Here is a 22,264-nt window from a genome sequence, read left to right on the forward strand (position 1 = left end):
TCAGGTTCAGTATCACCACAATAAGTGTGACACTTAAATTAAAACTAGGCCACTTTTGTGATTTCACTACCTTCTAATATTAAAAAACAAGAAACAAAACAAGAATGTTGGAGTAAATAACACAACTATAATATAATTAATGCAATTTATAGTGTTACATTTATCAATAATAGTCAAGCACAGGTGACTTTGAGGTGTTGGGAGGGGTGCCCCAAATCAAATTCAGCTTAGGGCCCAATATAGACTCCATCACTCTCTTGGAGACCCCTGGAACCACTGTGAGGATTGTGATCTTTGACTTTCCCAGGGGTTTCAACATCATTCAGCCATCACTGCTCAGGGAGAAAGGTAGAGTAGACTGCTAACTGCATGGGCAACCAACTACCTCACCAACAGGCCACAGTATGTGAGGCTAGATCTGGACCACAAAGGCCCACATGACTTCAAATTAGAAACATATGTTATTCATTAATTCATTTTCTTGTTTTTCCACATATCTAATAAATATTTACTTTTATTTTCCTTTGGGGTTACTTTTCATTCTAATGTCAAATATTTTGGTAAAACTAATGTTACAAAGCAATTTTTTTAACTTTAATCCAAGGATTATAGACAATAACATCACAATCATTATGTTCCCCAGCTGCAATCAATGTGATCATCATTTTCTTTTTTATGTTTTTCTCAAACTTTATTAGCATTACAGTATTTATTGATTTGGCTTACTGGATATTGATATCGTTACAATTGTGATGCAGTAACGCAACAAACAATGACAGTGTGTTTGATACTGTGCAGGTTGCTCAAACAGATCAACCTTCAGTGGAGTTGCAGTGCCCTCTGATGGACAAAACCAGCACTTGTTAAAAAGAAAAAAAGAAAATAGTGTGTATGTGAGTGATGTTTTAATGAAGTCTGCCACCTGGTGTCGACATGTTTCTACAGCAGTTTGAAAAGACAAACGAGCCACAGTGTGTGGAAAAAGAACAGATGAAACCCTTTCTTTTATTCTCTTTTATTCTCAACACCTGCACATGTTTTTAGTGAACAGGAAGTGATTGATGTGTCTAAATTAGCAGATTACAGACACATGGATGGACTTCTTGTCTCATGTCAGTAAATATGTTGTAAATGTTATGTTTCAGAAGACATTGTAAAACTCTGAGTCTATATAAGATTTATTATGTTGTGGTTTACATAGTGCAACATGTTTTATTTATATTACAGTTGTAAAATAATCTGAATTTACAAAAACACATTGATGACAGACATGAAACATGAGAGTGAGGAACTCTCCTTGTTATAAAAAAACTGCACTCTTCAGTTTGTTTTTATTTCTTTGTTTTTGTCACAAATGGATCACAACTACTGTACTACTACTAATGATAATTATAAGTATAATCTTCACAAAGTGAGTAAACATGAGGGACCAGAACCAGAACCAGAACCAGAACTGTTAGGGTGAAAGGACAGTAGAGGACAAACAAAGGATAAACAAAGAGACATGAGAGACAAAGACAACAAATAAACAAACAAACAAACAAACAAGTGTGCATATGTGTGTGTCTGTGTGGACACTCTTTATGACCTTTTCTAGCAATCACATTGTCAGGACCCGTAGTCCACACGTAAACCAAAACCTGGTCCTAATGAGGCAGGACCTTGTTAGGTTAAGGACATGGTTAAGGTTAGTACTAAGATTTGAATTGTGGTTGGGTTAAGGTTAAGGTTAGCCATTATTTGATTATGGTCAAGGTTAGGGATAATGCATTGTTTAGGCTGTCCAAATGAATGCATGAATAGATGCATGTGCTTGTGTGTGTGTGTGTGTGTGAGTGAGTGAGTGAGTGAGGGAGAGAGAGAGAGCATATGTCACAAATTAACAAAATATCAAAAGACTGACAGTAGGTGGACAAGGGCCTATCTGCATGGAGTTTGCATGTTCTCCCTGTGTGCGTGGGTTTCCTCCGGGTTCTCCAGCTTCCTCCCACAGTGCAAAAACATGCAATTAGGACACTCTAAATTGACCGTAGGTTTGAGAGTGTGAGTGGATGGTTGTTTGTCTCTATGTGGCCCTGTGATGGACTGGTCATCTGTCAAGGGGGTACCTTGCCTATCTCCCTATGTCAGCTGAGATTGGCACAGTACCCCCGTGACCCTCATGTGGAGGATAAAGCAGTAGAAAATGGATGGATGGATGGATGAAAATAGGTGACTCATATCTTTTTATTTTAGCAAGTGCTGGTTTTGTCCATCATAGGGCACTGTAACTCCACTGAAGGTATAACTAATCTGTTTGAGCAACCTGCACAGTATCAAACGCACTGTCATTGTTTGTTGAGTTACTGCATCACAGTTGTAACAATATCAATATCCCGTAAGCCAAATCAATACATGCTGTAATGCTAATATAGTTTAAAAACACAACAAAGAAAATGATGATCACTTTTGATGTTATTGTCTTGTTTAAAACCCTTGGATTTAAGTTAAAAATTGCTCTGTAACATTAGTTTTACCGAAATATTTGACATTAGTGAATGAAACGTCACCCCAGAACCTTGAGTTGAAATTGAAAATAAAAGTAAATATTTATTAGATATGTGGAAAACAAAAAAATGAATGAATGAATGAATGAAAGAATAACATATGTTTCTAATTTGAAGTCATGTGGGCCTTTGTGGTCCAGATCTAGCCTCACATACTGTGGCCTGTTGGTGAGGTAGTTGGTTGCCCATGCAGTTGGCAGTATACTCTACCTTTCCTTTCCCTGAGCAGTGATGGCTAAATGATGTGAAACCCCTGGGAAAGTCAAGTTCACCAAAGGTCAGTGTATTAAGTGATTTAGGATGATGGCTTCAGATGTTACAGTGGTTGGGTTCACTGCACTCACCCTTTTCTGTTTCCTCATGTTTAAAGTGTTGGGCTTCTTTCTTTCCTTATCTTACCAAGTAAAACACTTTGCAACATTTGTTAAGAAGAGTGCTATATAAATAAAGTTCACATCAACCACTTCCTGTTCAATAAAAACAGGTGTTTAAATGTGAGAGAATAAATAGAATAAAAGAAAGGACTTCATCTGTTCTTTTTCACACACTGTGGCTTGTTTGTCTTTTCAAACTGCTGTAGAAACATGTCGACACTAGGTGGCAGACTTTGTTAAAACATCACTCTCACATACAGAAGACACTTTGTAACTAAAGTGAGAATAGACTTTTACAAACATACTAACTCAATCTTTAATGATGAATTTAATAATGAGAATGAATGTTTTAATTTGTTTTGTTTAATTCACTGTTTCGTTTCATTTGTTACAAGTTTTGTTTTGTTCAGGTTATAACACAATACTACACAATTAATTATAACACAATTACAATGACTGCTCTGTATGAACGTCTGACATTAGATATGTTCACTTTATAATTATGAACACATTAATTGATCCAGTCTCACTTGTAAAATAAATTCTAATCATGATGTGAGTTTGTATTAAAGGATGAATAAAAACCATGTCTGTCATTCATTCATTCATTCATTCAAACAACACTGTGACAGTATATCAGTGTGTGTGTCTATGTGGTTTTGTGTATCATTATGTGTGTGTGTGTGTGTGTGTGTGTGTGTGTGTGTGTGTGTGAGTGTACTCTCTAGACTCTAGACCTTTGTTTTTCAGCCTTTCTAGTTTCTCACGAAACTAGGATAAGGGATTAAGCTGGGCTATGTTACTTATCGTGGCTGAACTTAGCCTTACGCTGGTTGCATGAAAACAATGGTGATTTATTATTTGCAGTTAGCTGGATATGTTAATCCTGCTGCTCAATCCGTCCAGTCACCTGTTAAATCTTGTCAGAAACGTGTTACACGTTATTCATGATCTTATTGGAGTTTTATTAACCTGCATTGAAATATTACAGTGATTACATGTGGTTCAATGTTATTTTAATTCTGATTAGTGTTGAATGATTGCATGAAGACCGATGTTCCGATTTGATTAAAACGCTAAATACTTCGACAAACCTTCTGACAGGACACCGTCCATTGCTGATTATTGAACTCCCCACAGGTGATGCAACAGGGACTACATTATTATTATTTTTGCAAGCAGCATTTTCTTTCACCTGGACAAGTGGAACATTTAAATAAAGGCATGATTTACTATCAGAACTGTATGTGATAAAGTCAGTGGTTATGTATTTGTGATTTCTCTGCACATCAATACATTGTTTTTACTGTATTGCAGTTAATGTATCTTCAGTACCTCTATGCAGAAAACACCCTATAGCACCTCATACTGCTGTAACACAAATGTCACACTATAAGAATATTAATTGGTAATTTCACAAATAATCACGTTCTCTTACAGTCACAGTAGGGAAGCTCGTGTTGTGTTAGTTTTCTCTCGTGTGATCGGTCATGTGACTGAACACAGATCCACATCAAACGTCCTCCAGGACAAACATGAAGGACATTTGACACTGAAGCAGTTTCGAAAGGTATGGAACAGTACGGAACAGTACGGAAAAGTACAAAACAGTATGGAACAGTAAGGAAAAGTACGAAACAGTATGGAAAAGTATGGAACAGTACGGAACAGTACGGAAAAGTACGGAACAGTACGGAAAAGTACGGAACAGTACGGAACAGTACGGAAAAGTATGGAACAGTACTGAACAGTACGAAACAGCATGTAACAGTACGGAAAAGTACGAAACAGTACGGAACAGTACGGAAAAGTATGGAACAGTAGTGAACAGTACGAAACAGCATGTAACAGTAGTGAACAGTACGAAACAGTATGGAACAGTACGGAAAAGTACGAAACAGTACGGAACAGTACGGAAAAGTATGGAACAGTAGTGAACAGTACGAAACAGTACGAAACAGTACTGAACAGTACGGAAAAGTACGAAACAGTACGGAACAGTACGGAAAAGTATGGAACAGTAGTGAACAGTACGAAACAGTACGAAACAGTACTGAACAGTACGGAAAAGTACGAAACAGTACGGAACAGTACGGAACAGTAGGGAACAGTATAAAAACAGTTACTTTGCTTAAATAAGCTCTCTAAGTATTTATATTGAGTTACTTATGCATTCAGTCAGTCGACATTTCAGCCAGACTTTTCTCTGATCTTATTAAAAGCGACTGTATGATATCTTTTACCTATCAAGTGTTTTATCTCTTCATAAGTTTCCATTATACGCTGTTGTTTGCTTGGTGACACACGTCTTCTCCACTTCCGCATCAGTAAATCTGTGATCGACCTCACGGTATACTTCAAAGAGATGTGAACACGCACTTACCAGGATAAGTCACACCTGGTTTGACCAAGCCTTCTCATCCTGGTCCGTTCGTTCAACAGACTAAGTCAGGAGGAACTTAGTAGCATAGGTTAAGACTGGCTTTCTCAGATATCCTGGATATTAATTCTAATTTTGTGCAACAGGCCCTTGATTTAAAGGACATGGTATGTTCGTATTTTGAAAACAGAGTATTTCTTTATGAACTCAAATACTCTTCATTTCTACACATGTGATTAAAAAAAAGTAAACTAAAGTATGTTTTGGCTTCATTAGCTCATGGAACATATTTAAATGAGGTCGATCACAGATTCACTTATGCAGAGCAGTGGCTCTGTGTCTTATCTCCACTGCTTTACATTCCGTACATGATGACTGCAGGTCAACACAGTCCTACAGTCCTGTCACTGTTGTGTCATGTCTCCCCTTTCATCACATGGTGTGAGAGCTCTGTAAAGAAAACAAAGGGGATGATAGAGAAAGTTCCGAGTATGAGGCCTGCCTCGTCCACACAGAAACAATCTTTTTCTTTGCCATTTTCAAAAAGTTCCCCCGTAAACACAGCATCGTTTCAGGAAAGAAAGAGAAGTAATGTCTGTTTGTTTACGTTTGGTGACGTTGTGACTTTCTGTCATAAAACGAAATACTCAATGAGAAGGAAATGAACAATTCTGCTGCACGAGTGAGATCCATCTAACTGTGTTTACTGACACACACAGACAGACGCACACAGAGCTTGCACGCACATGTGAACTCCTGCAAAAATACCCTTGTTTTGACCAGGTCGTGAACCCAGGTCTTCTTGCTGGAAAGAAAACAGACTAACCACTAGACCACCGCATGGTCCCACTTTATCTTTTCATGTTTATATTTGAAAAAGATAAAAAACTTCTGGTCACATTACATATTTCTGGAGTTAACTTTTTCATTAAATACAAATTGTGTGTGTGTGACTTGTTTATGAACATGAGATAAATAACCTTACAGATGTTAGATGTTGTTTTGATTTTATTATGATTAACAACATGTTAGTGAGGTGCAACACACTCGGGAAACACTTAACACTTGTTATTGTGTCATCATCACATCACCTCCTTAAATCTGACAATTAACCTTTTTCCCTGGAGGCCGAGGGTGGGCAAGAAAAGACAAGCAAGACTGACGACATGTGTGCCCGAGGCCGTCACACTGAAGCTCAGCAGCTGTTGTGTTAAGATAATAATTAAATCTGACATTTAATTAGCGGCGATCACAACTCTTCCAAAACAATGAGCTGCACTGCACCACAGTCAATATGCACCATGCAGCAAGCACACTAACAATCACACAATAATCAAATCAACAGTCACAGAAGTCACAAAGTGTGACAGTTAAGCTACATCAACGTCTTTTTGAATTTCACACACAATCATATGATTCTCATTGTTACTGTGGAAAACACAAACTCCAGTTTAAAGTGAAAGAGTCAGCGACGTCAACTTTGGAAAGTTTGGAAAAGAAACAAAAACTAAAATAAACTTGTTAAACATCACTGTCAAAATTGTCACAATCAGATAAAAGACATTTTAAAAAATAATATTAGCCGTAACTTTCACACTTTCTAAACTTTGTGTCAAAAGAATTATAGCAAGTCTGGCAACACGGGTTGTGTAGTGGTTCAAGCCCTGGTTGGAACAAGGGCCTTTCTGCATTGAGTTTCCATTTTCTGGCCGTGTGTGTGTGTGGGGGTTTTCTCCGGCTTCCTCCCACAGTCCAAAAACATGCAATATTAGGTAAATCGATCACTCTTAATTGACCGTACGCGAATGTGAGAGTGAATGGTTGTTTTTCTCTACATGTGGCCCTGTGATGGACTGGTGAACTGTCCAGGGTGTGATGTTCGGATCGAACTAATTAGTAGTGTGGTGGTTCTTTCACATTTATTATCTCATATGGTTTTAAGTTCTACACACCTTCATAGTTTTATAGATATTATATACACACATACATATATATATATATATATATATATATATATATATATATATATATATATATATATGTATATATATATATATATATGTAATATGGTCTCAGCTTTGACACTGATTTATGAACCTTTTTTGATTCATGAATTCTCATTATATTTTTTATTGTCACTGTCAGGGAAAGTGTTTGTCCAGATGTTGAACATCGTGTCATGTAAACATCTGGACTGATTTTAAATGTCACACACATTTAAATTGTCTTTGTTGCGTCTGACGAACATTTCTATTTTTTTATCAACTCATTTTTGGTCCATTTTAACTTGAACACTTCTTATAGCTTGTATTTTGCATTTGTACAAGACAGGACAGTGTTTATTGTGTTTAGTGCTTTCAGTCTTTCCTCATCATCAGTGGCATGTCTAATCATTATGGAAACCTTTGGTTGTTGAATAATCTTTGCCAGGAGATGGCAGCACTGTCCACAAAGAAAATGATGGGGTTGTTTATAATAATAACAACAGCAATAGCGCACAGATGTGAACATTCATTTTTGGATTCACAGGGTAATTTCAAAATAGCACTTCACATAAACCACCGATACAACAAAAGAAAGAAATAATATATAAATAAAATCTCATTTTTAAACAAATGAACTCTGTTACCAGCTCTCACAATCTGACTAATAAAAAACGAAGAAATATAACCCTTTTATTGTGTTTCTAACATAACAGTAACAGTGTTGTTCTTCATAAAGTCACATCACACAGAGTCACCAACACTGCCCTCTGCTGTCGGCTGAAGAAAACTGCAACTACAACACAGGAGATTTATTCAGTACTGAAAATGTTCACTCATTCAACATTTCATCTATACAACATAATCTACACGACATTTCTTCTATACAACATTTCATCTATACAATAGCTTGTAATGTGTTTATGTTTTTGGTCACAAACTTTTATGACAATTATAAAATCCAAACACAAAGTTATATGATTGTTTGTGGATCTCAGGAAGTAATTAATGGTGAATTTTAATAAACAGAACTAAACTTAACTAAAGTAAGGTTTCTTCTTCTTATTATTATTATTATTATTGTTATTATTATTATTATTGTTACAATAATAAAAATAATAATGGCCAACAGGGGCTTAATGACTGTCCCTCCATCCAGCAGACCCCTGACCGAGTGGCAAACTTGACCTGTCATCGGAGGGCCCCCGTCGACCATTATTATTAATAATAACAATAGTAATAATAATAATAATAATAATGATGATGATAATACCAATACAAACAATAATAACAATAATAAGTGTATTAATATTACTACTACTACTACTACTACTAATAATAATAATAATAACAATAATAATAATAATAATAATGATAATACTACTACTACTACTAATAATAATAATGATAAGAAGAAGTGACTTATAATAAACAGAACTAAACTAAACTAAAGTTAGGTAAAGTATTCTCATCACATCAACATCTCACAAACAGATCTGATGAAATCCTGATGCAATATTGCTAAAGAAAAAAGAGTCAAGGAGGGAAGTTCAGTTCACATGGAGACACAGTGTGTTGTTTAGTTGTTATTGTTGTTTTCATTATTATTGTTGTTATTATGAAGTTGGAAAAGCCTGAGGTGTTCATCATTGTCGTCCACGAGGCATTTGTGCCTCACATCATTCTTTCAAATTAAAGCAGGTCCAAACCCCTCCCGAGACATTTTTAAACAAATTAATTTTTGTTTTATCTGTTACCGGCGCTCACTGTCTGAATAATAAAAATAAATGAATATAACTTTTAATTGTGTTTTTAACACAACAGTAACAGTGTTGTTCTTAATAAAGTCACATCACACAGTGTCACCAACACTGCCCTCTAATGTCCACTGAAGAAAACTACAACACAGGAGATTAACATTTATTCAGTGGTGAAAATGGTCATATATTCAACATTTCATTTATACAATATAATCTATACAACATTTCATCTATACAATATATAATCTATACAACATACAATATATAATCCATACAACATTTAATTATACAATATATAATCTATACATTTCATCTATACAATATATAATCTATACAACATTTAATTATACAATATATAATCTATACAACATTTCATCTACACAATATATAGTCTATACAGCATTTCATCTACACAACATTTCATCTATACAATATATAATCTATACAACATTTCATCTATACAATATATAATCTATACAACATTTCATTTATACAATATACAATCTATACGACATTTCATCTATACAACATATAGTCAATGCTCTGCTAATGCATGAAAATCCATCTACATACTGTGTGTTATTTATTTATTCATTTATTTATGTTATTGATATTTTATGTTTCTATACATTTGACTGCACTTTAGTTTTTTTTTCTTGTTTTTATTTGTCGTGTTATGTCTGTGTATATGTGTTTATGTTTTTGGTCACAAACTTGACAAAGTTTAAGGACTCTCAGGTAGTAACTAATGGTAACTTTGAATAAACAGAACTAAACTAAACTAAACTAAACTAACGTTAGGTAAAGCAAAGTGTTCTCATCACATCAACATCTCACAAACACAGCTGATGAAATCCTGATGCAATATTTCTAAAGAAAAAAGGTCAAGGAGAGAAGTTGAGACACAGGAGACACAGTGAGTTGTTTAGTTATTATTATTGTTATTATTATTATTATTATTATCATTCTTGTTATTATGAAGTTGGAAAAGCCTGTGGTGTTAATCAATGTCATCTATTAGGCATTTGTTCCTCACATCATTCTTTCAAATTAAAGCAGGTCCCAAAGGACAAACCCCTCCAGAGACAGAGAGGCAGACAAGTGAACAAACACACAAACAAGTTTTTAATTAAAAGATGCCTAACAGGCAAATCAGCTCTATATTAATATTTCCCTCGGCTGAAAAATAAGAACAACATCAAATTAAATATCACACAGTCCACTGCCTTGTTAAATCAGATGTCGCCAATTCTTTTGTTTGTTTTGATTAGTTGTCAAAAGTTGAACTTTAATTCATATATCCAAATACAGAGCTCCATAAAAATGATGCTACACTGAGGATTGGTAAAATTATTTTAAATAAATAATACAAATGACACATCCAATGGAAAAGTCATTTGACATTGGTTATTTTAAAATAGTAATTATATTATGATACTTACTATTATTTGACCTTTTCATTTATCCCAGGAAGCCCTATGCGATAAATCAATTCTATATGACATTATATTATAAAAGAACAACATTAATTACAATCACTCTTTTGCTATATGAAAAACCATCTTTCATCATCACTGGCTCATTTAGTTTGACATAATGATACTAAAAGGTATATTGAATGTCCCAGATAATAGTATAATACTATACTATATACAGTATAATAATCATACATTGGTCAAAGATAATCTCCGCTCAAAAATGAAAAACGCCAGAAGCTGTTTATGTTTAAACATAGAAGAGACCAATGAGACCAGCTGACAATAAACAATGATGGACACATAATGTCAAATATTTGACTTATATTGTGCCATTTTGTCATCAAATTATATTTTCTATTGTCATTTCTTTGTCAATGCACTCATAAAATATAGTGACACATGTTTTTCAGTTTAATCTGTTGCAGTAAAGTCACTTCTAACTTGACCTGAGAACTTTATGCTCTCATGGTCTTCACTAAGGTTAAGGATTTACAGGTTTATAAGTCCTGCTCATCACATCTGTTCCTCTTCAGAGTTCCCAAGATCCACTCAGAACTTGGTGAAATGGTTATTGAACAATCTGCAAAATTCACTCCAGCTTTAGAATTTTATTTCCCCGGGTGAAATCAAAACTCTACTGACAAACAGTTTAACAGAAGAATATAATTGTTATTCTGAAACTGGACTTAAATCATTTCACTGGAGTGCACCTTGGTCTAGCCTCCCTCAAAAAAGGAGTTTAATCTCAAGGGATTATAAAACATGTCTGGAGGGGAAAGGTCAAATTAAAGCTGGTCAACCTAATTTATCTGTGACTTGTCACTGAGAGATCATCTAAAACAGGGGTGTCAAACATACGGCCCGGGGGCCAGAACCGGCCCGCCAGAGGGTCCAATCCGGCCCACAGGATGAATTTGTTAAAATTTCACACTACGATTACAATCTAAACGTAATGTCAAATACGATATTTTGTAAAACAAATGTAAAACAAAGGAGAAAAAAAGCAAGGAGTTCTTGTTGTTCATAGGTTATTATGCTATTATTTTACTATTTTTACTGGTCCGGCCCACTTGAGATCAAATTGTGCTGTATGTGGCCCCTGAACAAAAATGAGTTCGACACCCCTGATCTAAGATTATAAAACACGCACTCTGTACTCATCACCTTGTGAGAGGACAAAATGTCTCCAGTGATCACGGTGTTTTTCGCAGAGTTGCTGTTCGTGTTTGCAGCAGCAGAGGATGAACCTGCTTCCTGTCAGATTCTGGGGAGTCCCGAGTTTCCTCTGTTGTCGAAAGAGGGAGATGTCATGATCGGTGGCATCTTTTCCATCCACAGCAAAATCACACAACCTCCACTTTCCTTTACGGTGAAACCAACGCGGCTCGCATGCTCCAGGTAATCGCATAGGCTTTGTATAACAAAACGGTCTCAGTGAACACAAGACTCTATGTTGTTCTTTTTGTTTCAGTGTCAACCTCAGGGAGTTCCGATTTGCCCAGACCATGATATTTGCAATAGAAGAAATAAACCAGAGTGACTTTCTTCTTCCAAATGTTTCTGTTGGATACCGTATTTATGACAACTGTGGCTCAACATTGTCCTCCATGCGTGCAGTGATGGCTCTGATGAACGGTGATGAGCAGACTGCGGGGAAGACATGCTTCGGTAAATCAGCTGTTCATGCGATCATTGGAGAGTCTGAGTCTTCTTCAACAATAGTATTGTCACGTACTACAGGACCGTTCAAAATACCAGTGGTAAGTAATAAGTGTCTTATTTGGTGTATTTTGAGCAAACTCTTTCATAGTCTCTCTCTCTTGTTCTCTCCCTCTCTCTGCCTGTAAATGATCAGATAAGTCATTCAGCTACTTGTGAGTGTTTAAGCAGCAGGAAGGCATTTCCCTCTTTTTTTCGAACCATTGCCAGTGACCTCTATCAAAGCAGGGCCCTTGCTCAGCTGGTCAAACACTTTGGTTGGACGTGGGTCGGGGCAGTCAACAGTGACAGTGATTATGGCAACAACGGCATGGCCATCTTCCTCACTGCAGCCAGAGAGGAGGGTGTGTGTGTGGAGTACACAGAGAAATTTCACAGAGCAGAGCCAGACAAACTGATGAAAGTGGTCGAAGTGATCCGTAAAAGCACCGCACGGGTCATTGTGGGTTTCCTGGCCCACGTAGAGATGAACAACCTCTTGGAGCAGCTGAGTCTGCACAACATTACAGGCCGTCAGTTCATTGGTGTGGAGGCCTGGATCACTGCTGACAGTCTCGTCACTCCCACCAGCTTCAGTGTGCTGGGAGGTTCACTGGGCTTCGCCGTGCAAAAGGCCAACATCAGCGGTTTGGATGATTTTTTGATCAATGGTTTCTGGGAGAGAGACTGCCAGGAGAACAGTGGGGGCACCATGGCAGAGACTGTACCATGTCAAGAAAACCAACAACTTATTGAGCTCAAAGATGATGATGATGATGATGTGGCAGAGCTGAGATACTCCAGCAACATCTACAAAGCCATCTATGCTGTGGCCTATTCTCTGCACAGCATGCTGAAGTGTGATTACAGTGGGGGGTGTGACAAAACGGTGAAGGTTAATCCCTGGCAGGTAAAGTTAACTGATGTCAACACTCTGCATTAGTCACATGTCACTTAGTGCTAACATTCAGTTCTGGAATTTTAGGTAGTGAATTCTTTGAAACACGTGAACTTCACAATCAAAAATGGGGACCAAGTGTGGTTTGACAGAACTGGAGCTGCTGTGGCTCGGTATGAGGTGGTGAACTGGCAGCGTGAATCAGACGGGTCGGTCCACTTTAAACCTGTTGGTTACTATGATGCCTCTCTGCCTTCAGGACAAAAGTTTGCCCTCAGGACTGAAGACATAATGTGGCCTGGAGGAAACAAAGAGGCAATTATAAAAAAAGTAAACTATCCATTTCTGCTGTGGCCTTGTAGTTTGACAATAACGTCACTGTGTTTTTTTCTCCTCTCATTCAAAGTTGCCTGTATCAGTTTGCAGTGAAAGCTGCCGTCCAGGAACTCGTAAAGTCCTTCAAAAAGGAAAGCCTGTGTGCTGCTACGACTGCGTACCATGTGCCGAGGGAGAAATCAGCAACACCACAGGTGCCACCGACCCAAAATACGGCAACTTGGACACACTGTTTGTCTGCTTGCACTGTATCATGTTAAAGTTTGCGATGGTAAAAAGTCTTACTCGTGTTTTTGGTATGTAACAAACGACATTTCTATTACAGATGCTAATGGATGCAGCAAGTGTCCTGAAGAGTACTGGTCAAATCAAAACAGAGATGCTTGTATTCTGAAAAACGTTGAGTTCCTCTCCTTCCCAGAGGTGATGAGTAAAATACTTGTGTTTTTCACTCTCTTTGGAGTTGTTCTTACCTTACTTGTGGCCACACTATTTCTGATCAATAAGGACACTCCCTTGGTAAAAGCCAACAACTCTGAACTGAGCTTCCTGCTGCTCTTCTCCTTGACTCTGTGTTTCCTGTGCTCTCTGACCTTCATCGGCCGGCCGTCAGAGTGGTCCTGCATGCTGAGACACACTGCGTTCGGCATCACCTTTGTCCTCTGTATCTCTTGTATTCTGGGGAAAACCATAGTTGTTTTAATGGCCTTTAAAGCGACACTTCCAGGCAGTAATATGATGAAATGGTTTGGACCCGCACAGCAGAGACTCAGTGTTCTGGCTTTCACTCTCATACAGGTTTTAATTTGTATTCTGTGGCTGACGATCAAACCTCCATTACCCTTCAAAAACATCAAACACTATAAAGAGAAGATTATACTGGAGTGTGCTCTGGGTTCACCTGTCGGCTTCTGGGCTGTGTTAGGATACATAGGACTCTTAGCTTTGTTATGTTTTTTTCTCGCCTTTTTGGCTCGAAAGTTGCCAGATAATTTTAACGAAGCTAAATTCATCACGTTCAGCATGTTAATATTCTGTGCAGTCTGGATCACATTTATTCCGGCTTATGTCAGCTCACCTGGGAAATTCACTGTGGCTGTGGAGATATTTGCTATTTTAGCCTCTAGTTATGGGATACTTTTCTGCATATTTGCTCCAAAATGTTTCATTATTGTACTCAAACCTGAACTGAACACAAAGAAACATTTGATGGGAAAAGGGTAATCACGCGTGATTACATTTGGTTTTAAAATTTGTATATTTTGACCAAAAAATTGTTAAAAACCTCACAGTGTCTCTGCAGAGGCAGGAACAATAAAAGATCCTTCACATCTCTTTCTACCTTCCTGTGGGAATCAGTGCATCAGAAGCAAAACATCCATTATTATGGGATAATTTAACCCCCCAAAAATGTAGTGCAGGGGTGCCCCCACCCCCCAACCTTCATCTTTTTCTTCTTCTTGTCACCATATTCCTTATTTTATGAGTGACAAAGTATTTCTTTGAAAAAATGGGAGAAACCTCAGGAAGAGCGACAGAGGATTGTCAGGACGGACAGACGGACATCAGATCTATCCATCAGGACGGAGAGATGTGCTGTAGATCTGTCTGTCAGAATGGACAGATGCGCAGATTAGCAGATTCCAAAAAAAAGAAAATACAAATAAATCACTCATTATTGTGGTAACACCATCATAATTTACACACATTTTAGAAAACCATGTGACTCAAACTAAACACTATTGACCGGTGATTGGTCTATGTTTGTACAAATCTAAATACTGTTCATTCTCTGGGGGCAATAAAGTAATTATACCACTCATCTTAAAATCCCAGTGGACTTTCATTCGTCCACTATAACAAGCTTGATGAATTCTGTATGGAGTTTCCTTTTATATGAATGTATTAAACTACATAAAAAACACATTTCCTGAAAAGTTGTGACACCTAGAAATGCAATAAAGCCTAAAATCTGTAATTTGTTGTATAACTTGAACGTTTATTTCTCTTTGGATTTTTACATCTTTTTTTCCCCCCTGCACACAGGAAGTGATTTGTATCACTATGGGGTCAGATAACTGTCAAAAAGAAGCGCACATACCCGGTTGTGATTTATTCAACATGAATATGAATTGACAACCGCGAGAATACGAAAAGTTACGACTGCGCACACACAGTGCACATGCGTTCACAGCTAACACAGAGCTAGCGCCGAGATGAACGAGGAAGAATGATTAAATTAGTAATAAACAGTCTTGTATAAGTACTTGAAAGCAATACTTGAGTATAAGTACATGCTTACCAGATAATTTTCTGATATAAAACTTAAGTATTAGAAGTAAATGTAAAAGTATTTAAACAAAGTGAGCAATTAGCATAATAGGTAGGCACAGGGGAACAACTTAAAACAACATTACAATTAACCTTCTGTCATGAATGGTGACAAGCTCTCTCTCAAGCTCCCTGTGCCTGCTTGTATTTTTGAAACTTTTTGAAACTTTTTTAGTTTGTGAAGCTTCTAGACACACTGTGTTTCAATTCAACTTGGAAGTTGAACCTGCGTTTACCTGCATGAGCTTGCTAGCTAGCTCATCGGTTGGCCGCTCAGCTGACAGCTCAGAGAGCTGAAACAGCTGATAGCTGAAACCCAGAGTCCGGAGTGTACAACAGAATCCCGGAGACCAGAGCCTTTGTGTCGGACACAGTAAACAACGAGCCGCTGATGTGTTTTAAGTCCACTTGGAGCTGGAATCTGCGGCTAACAGCTGAGTGGCTAACAGCTGGTGCCGCTAAAAACAACTAGCGACAACAAACAGACATTACGTCACCAACTCAACTTTTATTTTTTAGTGACGAGTAACCAAGCTGGTTAAGGGAAATGTATTGGAGTAAAAGTACACATTTTATTTAGGAAATGTAGTGGAGTAAAAGTAAAAGTTGTCAGAAATATAAATAACAAAGTAAAGTACAGATATGTGAAAATTCCACTTTAGTACAGTAACGACATATTTGTACTTAGTTACATTACAACACTGGTAATAAATTAAAATAAAAAATTTGTTTCAGGTTGGATATTCAATGGGCATTCGCTCCAGATGTAGCTGAACCGTCCTCTGTTTCCACCCTGTATTAGTTGCACAATTCAATGATGGTCAATGTCCAATCCATCGGTCTTAACTTCACCTAGTGACTCCAAACAGTGCGGAACCATATATGAAATATAGTCCATCTAATAGTATTTAATTTTCAAAAACAATCCCGTCAACAACAGGGCTTAAAGATTTCAGGCACATAACTTTATTCAATGCAATTCATTTATTTTAAACAAAAACTGAGACAAAATGGACCGAGCCAGGGGAAAGAAAGGGAAATAATGTCTCGGTTTGTGACGTTTCCTTGTGAATATTTAAAGACTTCACAGACCCCCAGGGACTCAACAACTTCAATAACCACATGTAAACAATGGCACCGGCAGCCTTGATCCTATATAATTTAATATGATCCTGCCGGTCGGGCACCGGCACTCAACCAAACACCACCAGACTTTTGCTGCCACTTTATACAGTATCATCCAGATCTGTGATGTCAGCTTATTATTATTTCTATTCTCATCTTACTTCTTTTACTTTGTTTCAACAATGGATGGATTTTCAATTGAGAGGACGGAAGAAATAAATGTAGACAGTACAATGGAGATGTTTTTCTAAAACATTTTTAAATTTGAATGTCTACGGTGACAACGGTGACAGTCTGTTACCCATGCAACAAAATACTGTATGATGTGTCCATGACACAAGAACATCCTGCAAGTGCACAACATGAGAGGAAAGTGTTTCTGTCCATTTCTGTCCCTCAACGTGTGTCAAACGATTATCACAAAAATCATTCAAGCAATAGTCTCCCCATTAACAGGGGTGTTTGAATGTTCTTGCTATTTTTGCTATCTATGAAAACTATCCTGCACAAGAACCTCCCTCCTCTCGTCCCAGAGAAATTGAACATGAATATGAATTTCTAAGCCGCAAACATGTATAAACACCAGTGCAGACTCCGATTTACATGGAGGTTCATGCCTCCATGTGGTTAAATGATCTGTCACACAATGGCGTCCCTACAGAGGTGTCCAGATAAAGGGTGGACACTTTTACAGCTGCTGTTGGTGGCATCTTTCTCTCAGGCCGAGGAGCTGCTGTGCAGACAGAGAGGAGATCCTGAAAACCCTCCGCTGTTTAAGAATGGGGACATCATGTTGGGGGGAATATTCTCTTTCCACAGCAGCTGGAAAACCCGATGGGACAACTATATTGACAAACCATCCCCACTGGAGTGTACCAGGTAAATTATATACTGTGGAAATCTGTTTAAATGTAACATTTTATCAAACTGGACTTTTCATTATTGTTTGCATTAAGTTTGAATTTCAGGGGGTTCCAGTTTGCCCAGGCTATGCGTTTTGCCATCGAGGAGATTAATAACTCCACAGACCTACTGCCTGCCATCTCTCTGGGTTATAAAATTTATGACGATTGTGGCTCTGTTGGCATAAGTGTGAGAGCAGCACTGGCACTGGCAAATGGTCATGAAGTGACTTCTGCTCCCTCCAACACACCATGTATCACACCTGCACAGGTGCTGGCCATTATAGGAGAAACATCCTCTTCTCCTTGTATGGCCATAGCTACTGTCATCGGGCCATTTCATATCCCAATGGTGGGTGAGTTTAAATGACTACATTAGATTCATAAAAAGGAAAAAATACACAATAATTCTACCTGCTGCTCAGAGGAGATATGATAGTGTCACTATTTTACTTTTGATATCTTTCTCTTCAGATCAGCCACTTTGCCACCTGTGCTTGTCTCAGTGACAAAACCAAGTACCCGTCCTTCCTCAGAACGATACCCAGTGACTACTACCAGAGCAGAGCCCTGGCCCTTTTAGTCAAGCACTTTGGTTGGACTTGGGTGGGAGCAATCAGAACCAATGATGATTATGGTAATAATGGAATAGCTATATTCACAGAGACTGCACAGCAGCTGGGCGTCTGTCTGGAGTATTCTGTTGCTATTTTCAGAACGGATCCACCAGAAAAAATGCAAAAGATAATTGATATTATCAAGGCTTCCACCTCCAAGGTAATTGTTGCTTTCCTCTCCAACATGGATATGGATGTGCTAATACATGAGTTGACCCACCACAACATCACTGGATATCAGTGGGTAGGAAGTGAGGGCTGGATTAGTGATTACCAAATTGCAAAACTAGATAGGCATCACATTCTCGATGGTTCCATAGGCCTGTCCATCCCTAAAGCACATGTCAGTGGCATGAGAGAGTTCATGCTGGACGTGAAGCCACTCAATTCAAGTACTGAATTTTTCACAGAGTTCTGGGAGGCATTATTTAGCTGCAAGTTCAAGCAATCAAAATTATCATTATCAGGGAATCAGAGAGAATGTACTGGACATGAAGATCTGACTGGAGTCCATAACAGCTTCACTGATATGTCACTCATGCCTATATTTAACAATGTCTACAAAGGAGTGTATGCTGTGGCCCATGCACTTCACCGTGTTCTTGGCTGTAATGAAACATGTAACAACAAGGTGCAGCCAGATCCATTCACTGTGAGTTTTAAACCTAAACATGTTTTTAATTAGAACAAAAAAAGTATATCATATAATTAACTAAATGATCACCTATTTAAGATTTTACAGCACGTAAGAAAGATTAACTTCAAAACAAAGGAAGGAGACGAGGTTTACTTTAATGAGGATGGAGACCCAGCAGCAAAGTATGACATTATCAACTGGCAGCCAACAGAACATGGTGTTGTGGACTTTGTCACTGTTGGTCTTTATGATGCTTCTTTACCTTCAGACAAACAGCTAAATCTGAACAATAAATCTCTCATTTTTGCACAGAACTCAAAACTGGTAAGTACCATGATGTGACCTGTATTATAGTTGTGTAATCATGACTTGACTGAACACTAATCAGACATGTTGTTCATGCAGGTGCCTGTGTCAGTTTGCAGTGAGATGTGTCCCCCAGGAACTCGCAAGGTTCTCCAAAAAGGAAAACCTGTCTGCTGCTTTGATTGTATAAGCTCTGCAGAAGGAGAAATAAGCAACGTCACAGGTCCAGTAATAATCCATCAAAGGTTTTTCACTTCACTTAAAAAATCTTTGGTTCATTCTTGTATCACATACATATATACATGTATGTGATGGACACCGTTAAAGGATTATCACATGATCATGTTTGAAAACAATAACCCCCAAAATACACTGGTTGCGTTGCACTACTCAGTGAATGTAATCGTCATCCATCACTTCTTGTTCAACATGACCTTATTTCAAAACCTTATCCTTAAGGCCCTTGTATACTTCTGTGCACATCAGCATCACATTGCACAGACCCTGGTATACTAGCGTGTCAGGGTCCTGTGGTATCTGACTTCACCATCCTGTGGCGGTACAAGTCTTGTTGCAGACCACTCATCAGCTGAAAGGTCCGTCCCACTTGCACCCAACGCGCTATTTGCGCGCGCTTCCAAAATCTGGGCCGTTGCTTCGTTTGTGTCATCAACTGTGCGCAGAAGTATACCAGGGCCGTTACACTGTCTTACACTTAAGGGACGTTTATTTTCATGTAATTGACACTTCATGAAAATGGTGGATGATTCCTGAGATCTATGATAGCATTTACTTACTTCCACATTTCTGTTTTAGGCTAAATTTGTTTTAATGTTTAACTTGTTGTATTGTTCGTTTGATGAAAAACTTCATCTGCACAGAAGTTACTGACATCAAATCAGATTACATGTTGGAAGCTCATAGTGTTGGTGGTGTTGAAGTTGTTGGTTATTGTGATGAATAAAAGTCTGATATTTTTGTTTTTTACAGTTGGTATTGGCTTATTGTTTTAAAGAACAAAAACATTACTAACTTTCAATGGCATCGTCTCTGTGAACTCAATAATGAATGATCTGCTTCATCACTACTTTTCAGATTCCGTCACATGTGTGCAGTGTCATCCTGAATTCTGGTCAAATGAGAGAAGAGATGCCTGCGTCAAGAAGGAGATAGAGTTTCTATCATATGAAGAAATTATGGGAGCACTTCTCACTGCAGCGTCCCTATTTGGAACATTCACGACTGCTTCTGTATCGCTGATTTTTTTCATGCACAGAAACTCTCCCATTGTCAGAGCCAACAACTCTGAGCTGAGCTTCCTGCTGCTCTTCTCCTTGACTCTGTGTTTCCTGTGTTCTCTGAGCTTCATTGGCCAGCCGTCAGAGTGGTCCTGCATGCTGCGACACACTGCGTTCGGCATCACTTTTGTCCTGTGCATCTCTTGTATCCTGGGGAAAACTATGGTGGTCTTAATGGCCTTCAGGGCGACACTTCCAGGAAGTAATATGATGAAATGGTTTGGGCCTACACAGCAGAGACTCAGCGTTCTGGCTTTCACTCTCATTCAAATTGTCATATGTATCATCTGGTTAACAAGTTCTCCTCCTTTTCCATTCAAGAATTTTCAAGAACTCAAGGACAAGATCATCCTGGAGTGTGCTCTGGGTTCAGCTGTAGGCTATTGGGCTGTACTTGGATATATAGGAATTCTGGCCATCCTGTGTTTTATTCTTGCTTTTCTGGCTCGGAAATTGCCCGATAACTTTAATGAAGCTAAATTCATCACTTTCAGCATGTTGATATTCTGTGCAGTCTGGATCACCTTTATCCCAGCCTATGTCAGCTCTCCTGGAAAGTTCAGTGTTGCTGTCGAAATATTTGCTATTCTGGGCTCAAGTTTTGGATTGTTGTTTTGCATATTTATCCCAAAATGCTACATTATCTTATTAAAACCAGAGAAGAATACAAAGAAGAATATGATGGGGAAGATGATACCAAACTCATTCTAAATGTAATTCGGTGGCAAGTGCCTTTTAATGCAAGTCTCCATTTCATGTAACATTTTGTCAACCAAACCTGTCTTGTACGACTCTAATATCTTATATTGTGTATAAGTAATCTGTAACAGAAAATGGGGGCAACGTGATTTAATAAAATTAATGACAAATAAACTCAGGAGCCGAATGCATAATAATTACTTACAGAGTTTGGGTTTATCACAGTTTGTAAAAAAGTAATCACAGTATTACAACATGTTAAGAAAATGCAGCTGGGAATGTGGACTCATCCCATTGTGCGTGTTTAGGTGTCTCTTGAACTTGTAGGAGAAAACAACCTTTGGTAACAACAAAACAAATATTTGTCTGTGCTTCAAAATATATTGCAATTAGGTGTCTTCTGGACGGTATCCTCATGGAACCTACGATATGTACAGCACTGCGTGTGTCAAAGGTCAAAGTTTATTTTTAATTACAAAGCACAAAATATGTGTGTACATGCTCATCTCTCCATTCTTTCCTGTTTGTGTATTTTCATTAAATTGTGTGTGTGTGTGCGTGTATCAGTATGTATCTGTCTGTCTTCTTTAGTATGTCTTAACCTGTGAACAGGAGAACAGGTTTCGCTAAAAAAAAAGGGCTATAACTTTTGTGTTTGTGGTGAAAGATATGGGAGTTGAAGGAAAAGAAACCTGGGAAAAGGTAAAAAGATAATGTACTCATGGGTTAGGCCCACTGCTGTAATTTCGTATGGCAAAAAAAACAAAATCAATCCAGAAAACAATCACTATTTCAAGAGGTATAAAACTGAGATGAACGGGATGTTTTCACTTTTCAAATGACCCCTTGCATTAGGTCATGCAGGAAACAGTAGTCATCTGCCCCAGCTGTAGTCAA

At 38.0% G+C, this 22,264-nt stretch overlaps 2 protein-coding genes across 2 annotated transcripts; both read left to right on the top strand.

The window, feature by feature from the left end:
* Positions 1-12,000: 12,000 nt before the first annotated feature.
* LOC131456810 (extracellular calcium-sensing receptor-like) lies at positions 12,001-14,785 on the top strand. Its single transcript, XM_058625458.1, has 5 exons — positions 12,001-12,280; positions 12,376-13,128; positions 13,204-13,431; positions 13,523-13,646; positions 13,778-14,785. The coding sequence occupies exons 1-5, from the start codon at positions 12,026-12,028 to the stop codon at positions 14,674-14,676; spliced, it is 2,259 nt and encodes a 752-aa protein (XP_058481441.1). The 5' UTR covers positions 12,001-12,025; the 3' UTR covers positions 14,677-14,785.
* Positions 14,786-17,683: 2,898 nt separating this feature from the next.
* On the top strand, positions 17,684-21,379 carry LOC131456837 (extracellular calcium-sensing receptor-like). The gene is made up of 6 exons (XM_058625491.1): positions 17,684-17,787; positions 17,865-18,162; positions 18,285-19,079; positions 19,161-19,388; positions 19,470-19,593; positions 20,466-21,379. The coding sequence occupies exons 1-6, from the start codon at positions 17,699-17,701 to the stop codon at positions 21,377-21,379; spliced, it is 2,448 nt and encodes an 815-aa protein (XP_058481474.1). The 5' UTR covers positions 17,684-17,698.
* The last annotated feature ends 885 nt before the right edge of the window (positions 21,380-22,264 follow it).

Source organism: Solea solea, chromosome 3, assembly GCF_958295425.1.
Source record: "Solea solea chromosome 3, fSolSol10.1, whole genome shotgun sequence".
Classification (NCBI taxonomy): Eukaryota; Metazoa; Chordata; class Actinopteri; order Pleuronectiformes; family Soleidae; genus Solea; species Solea solea.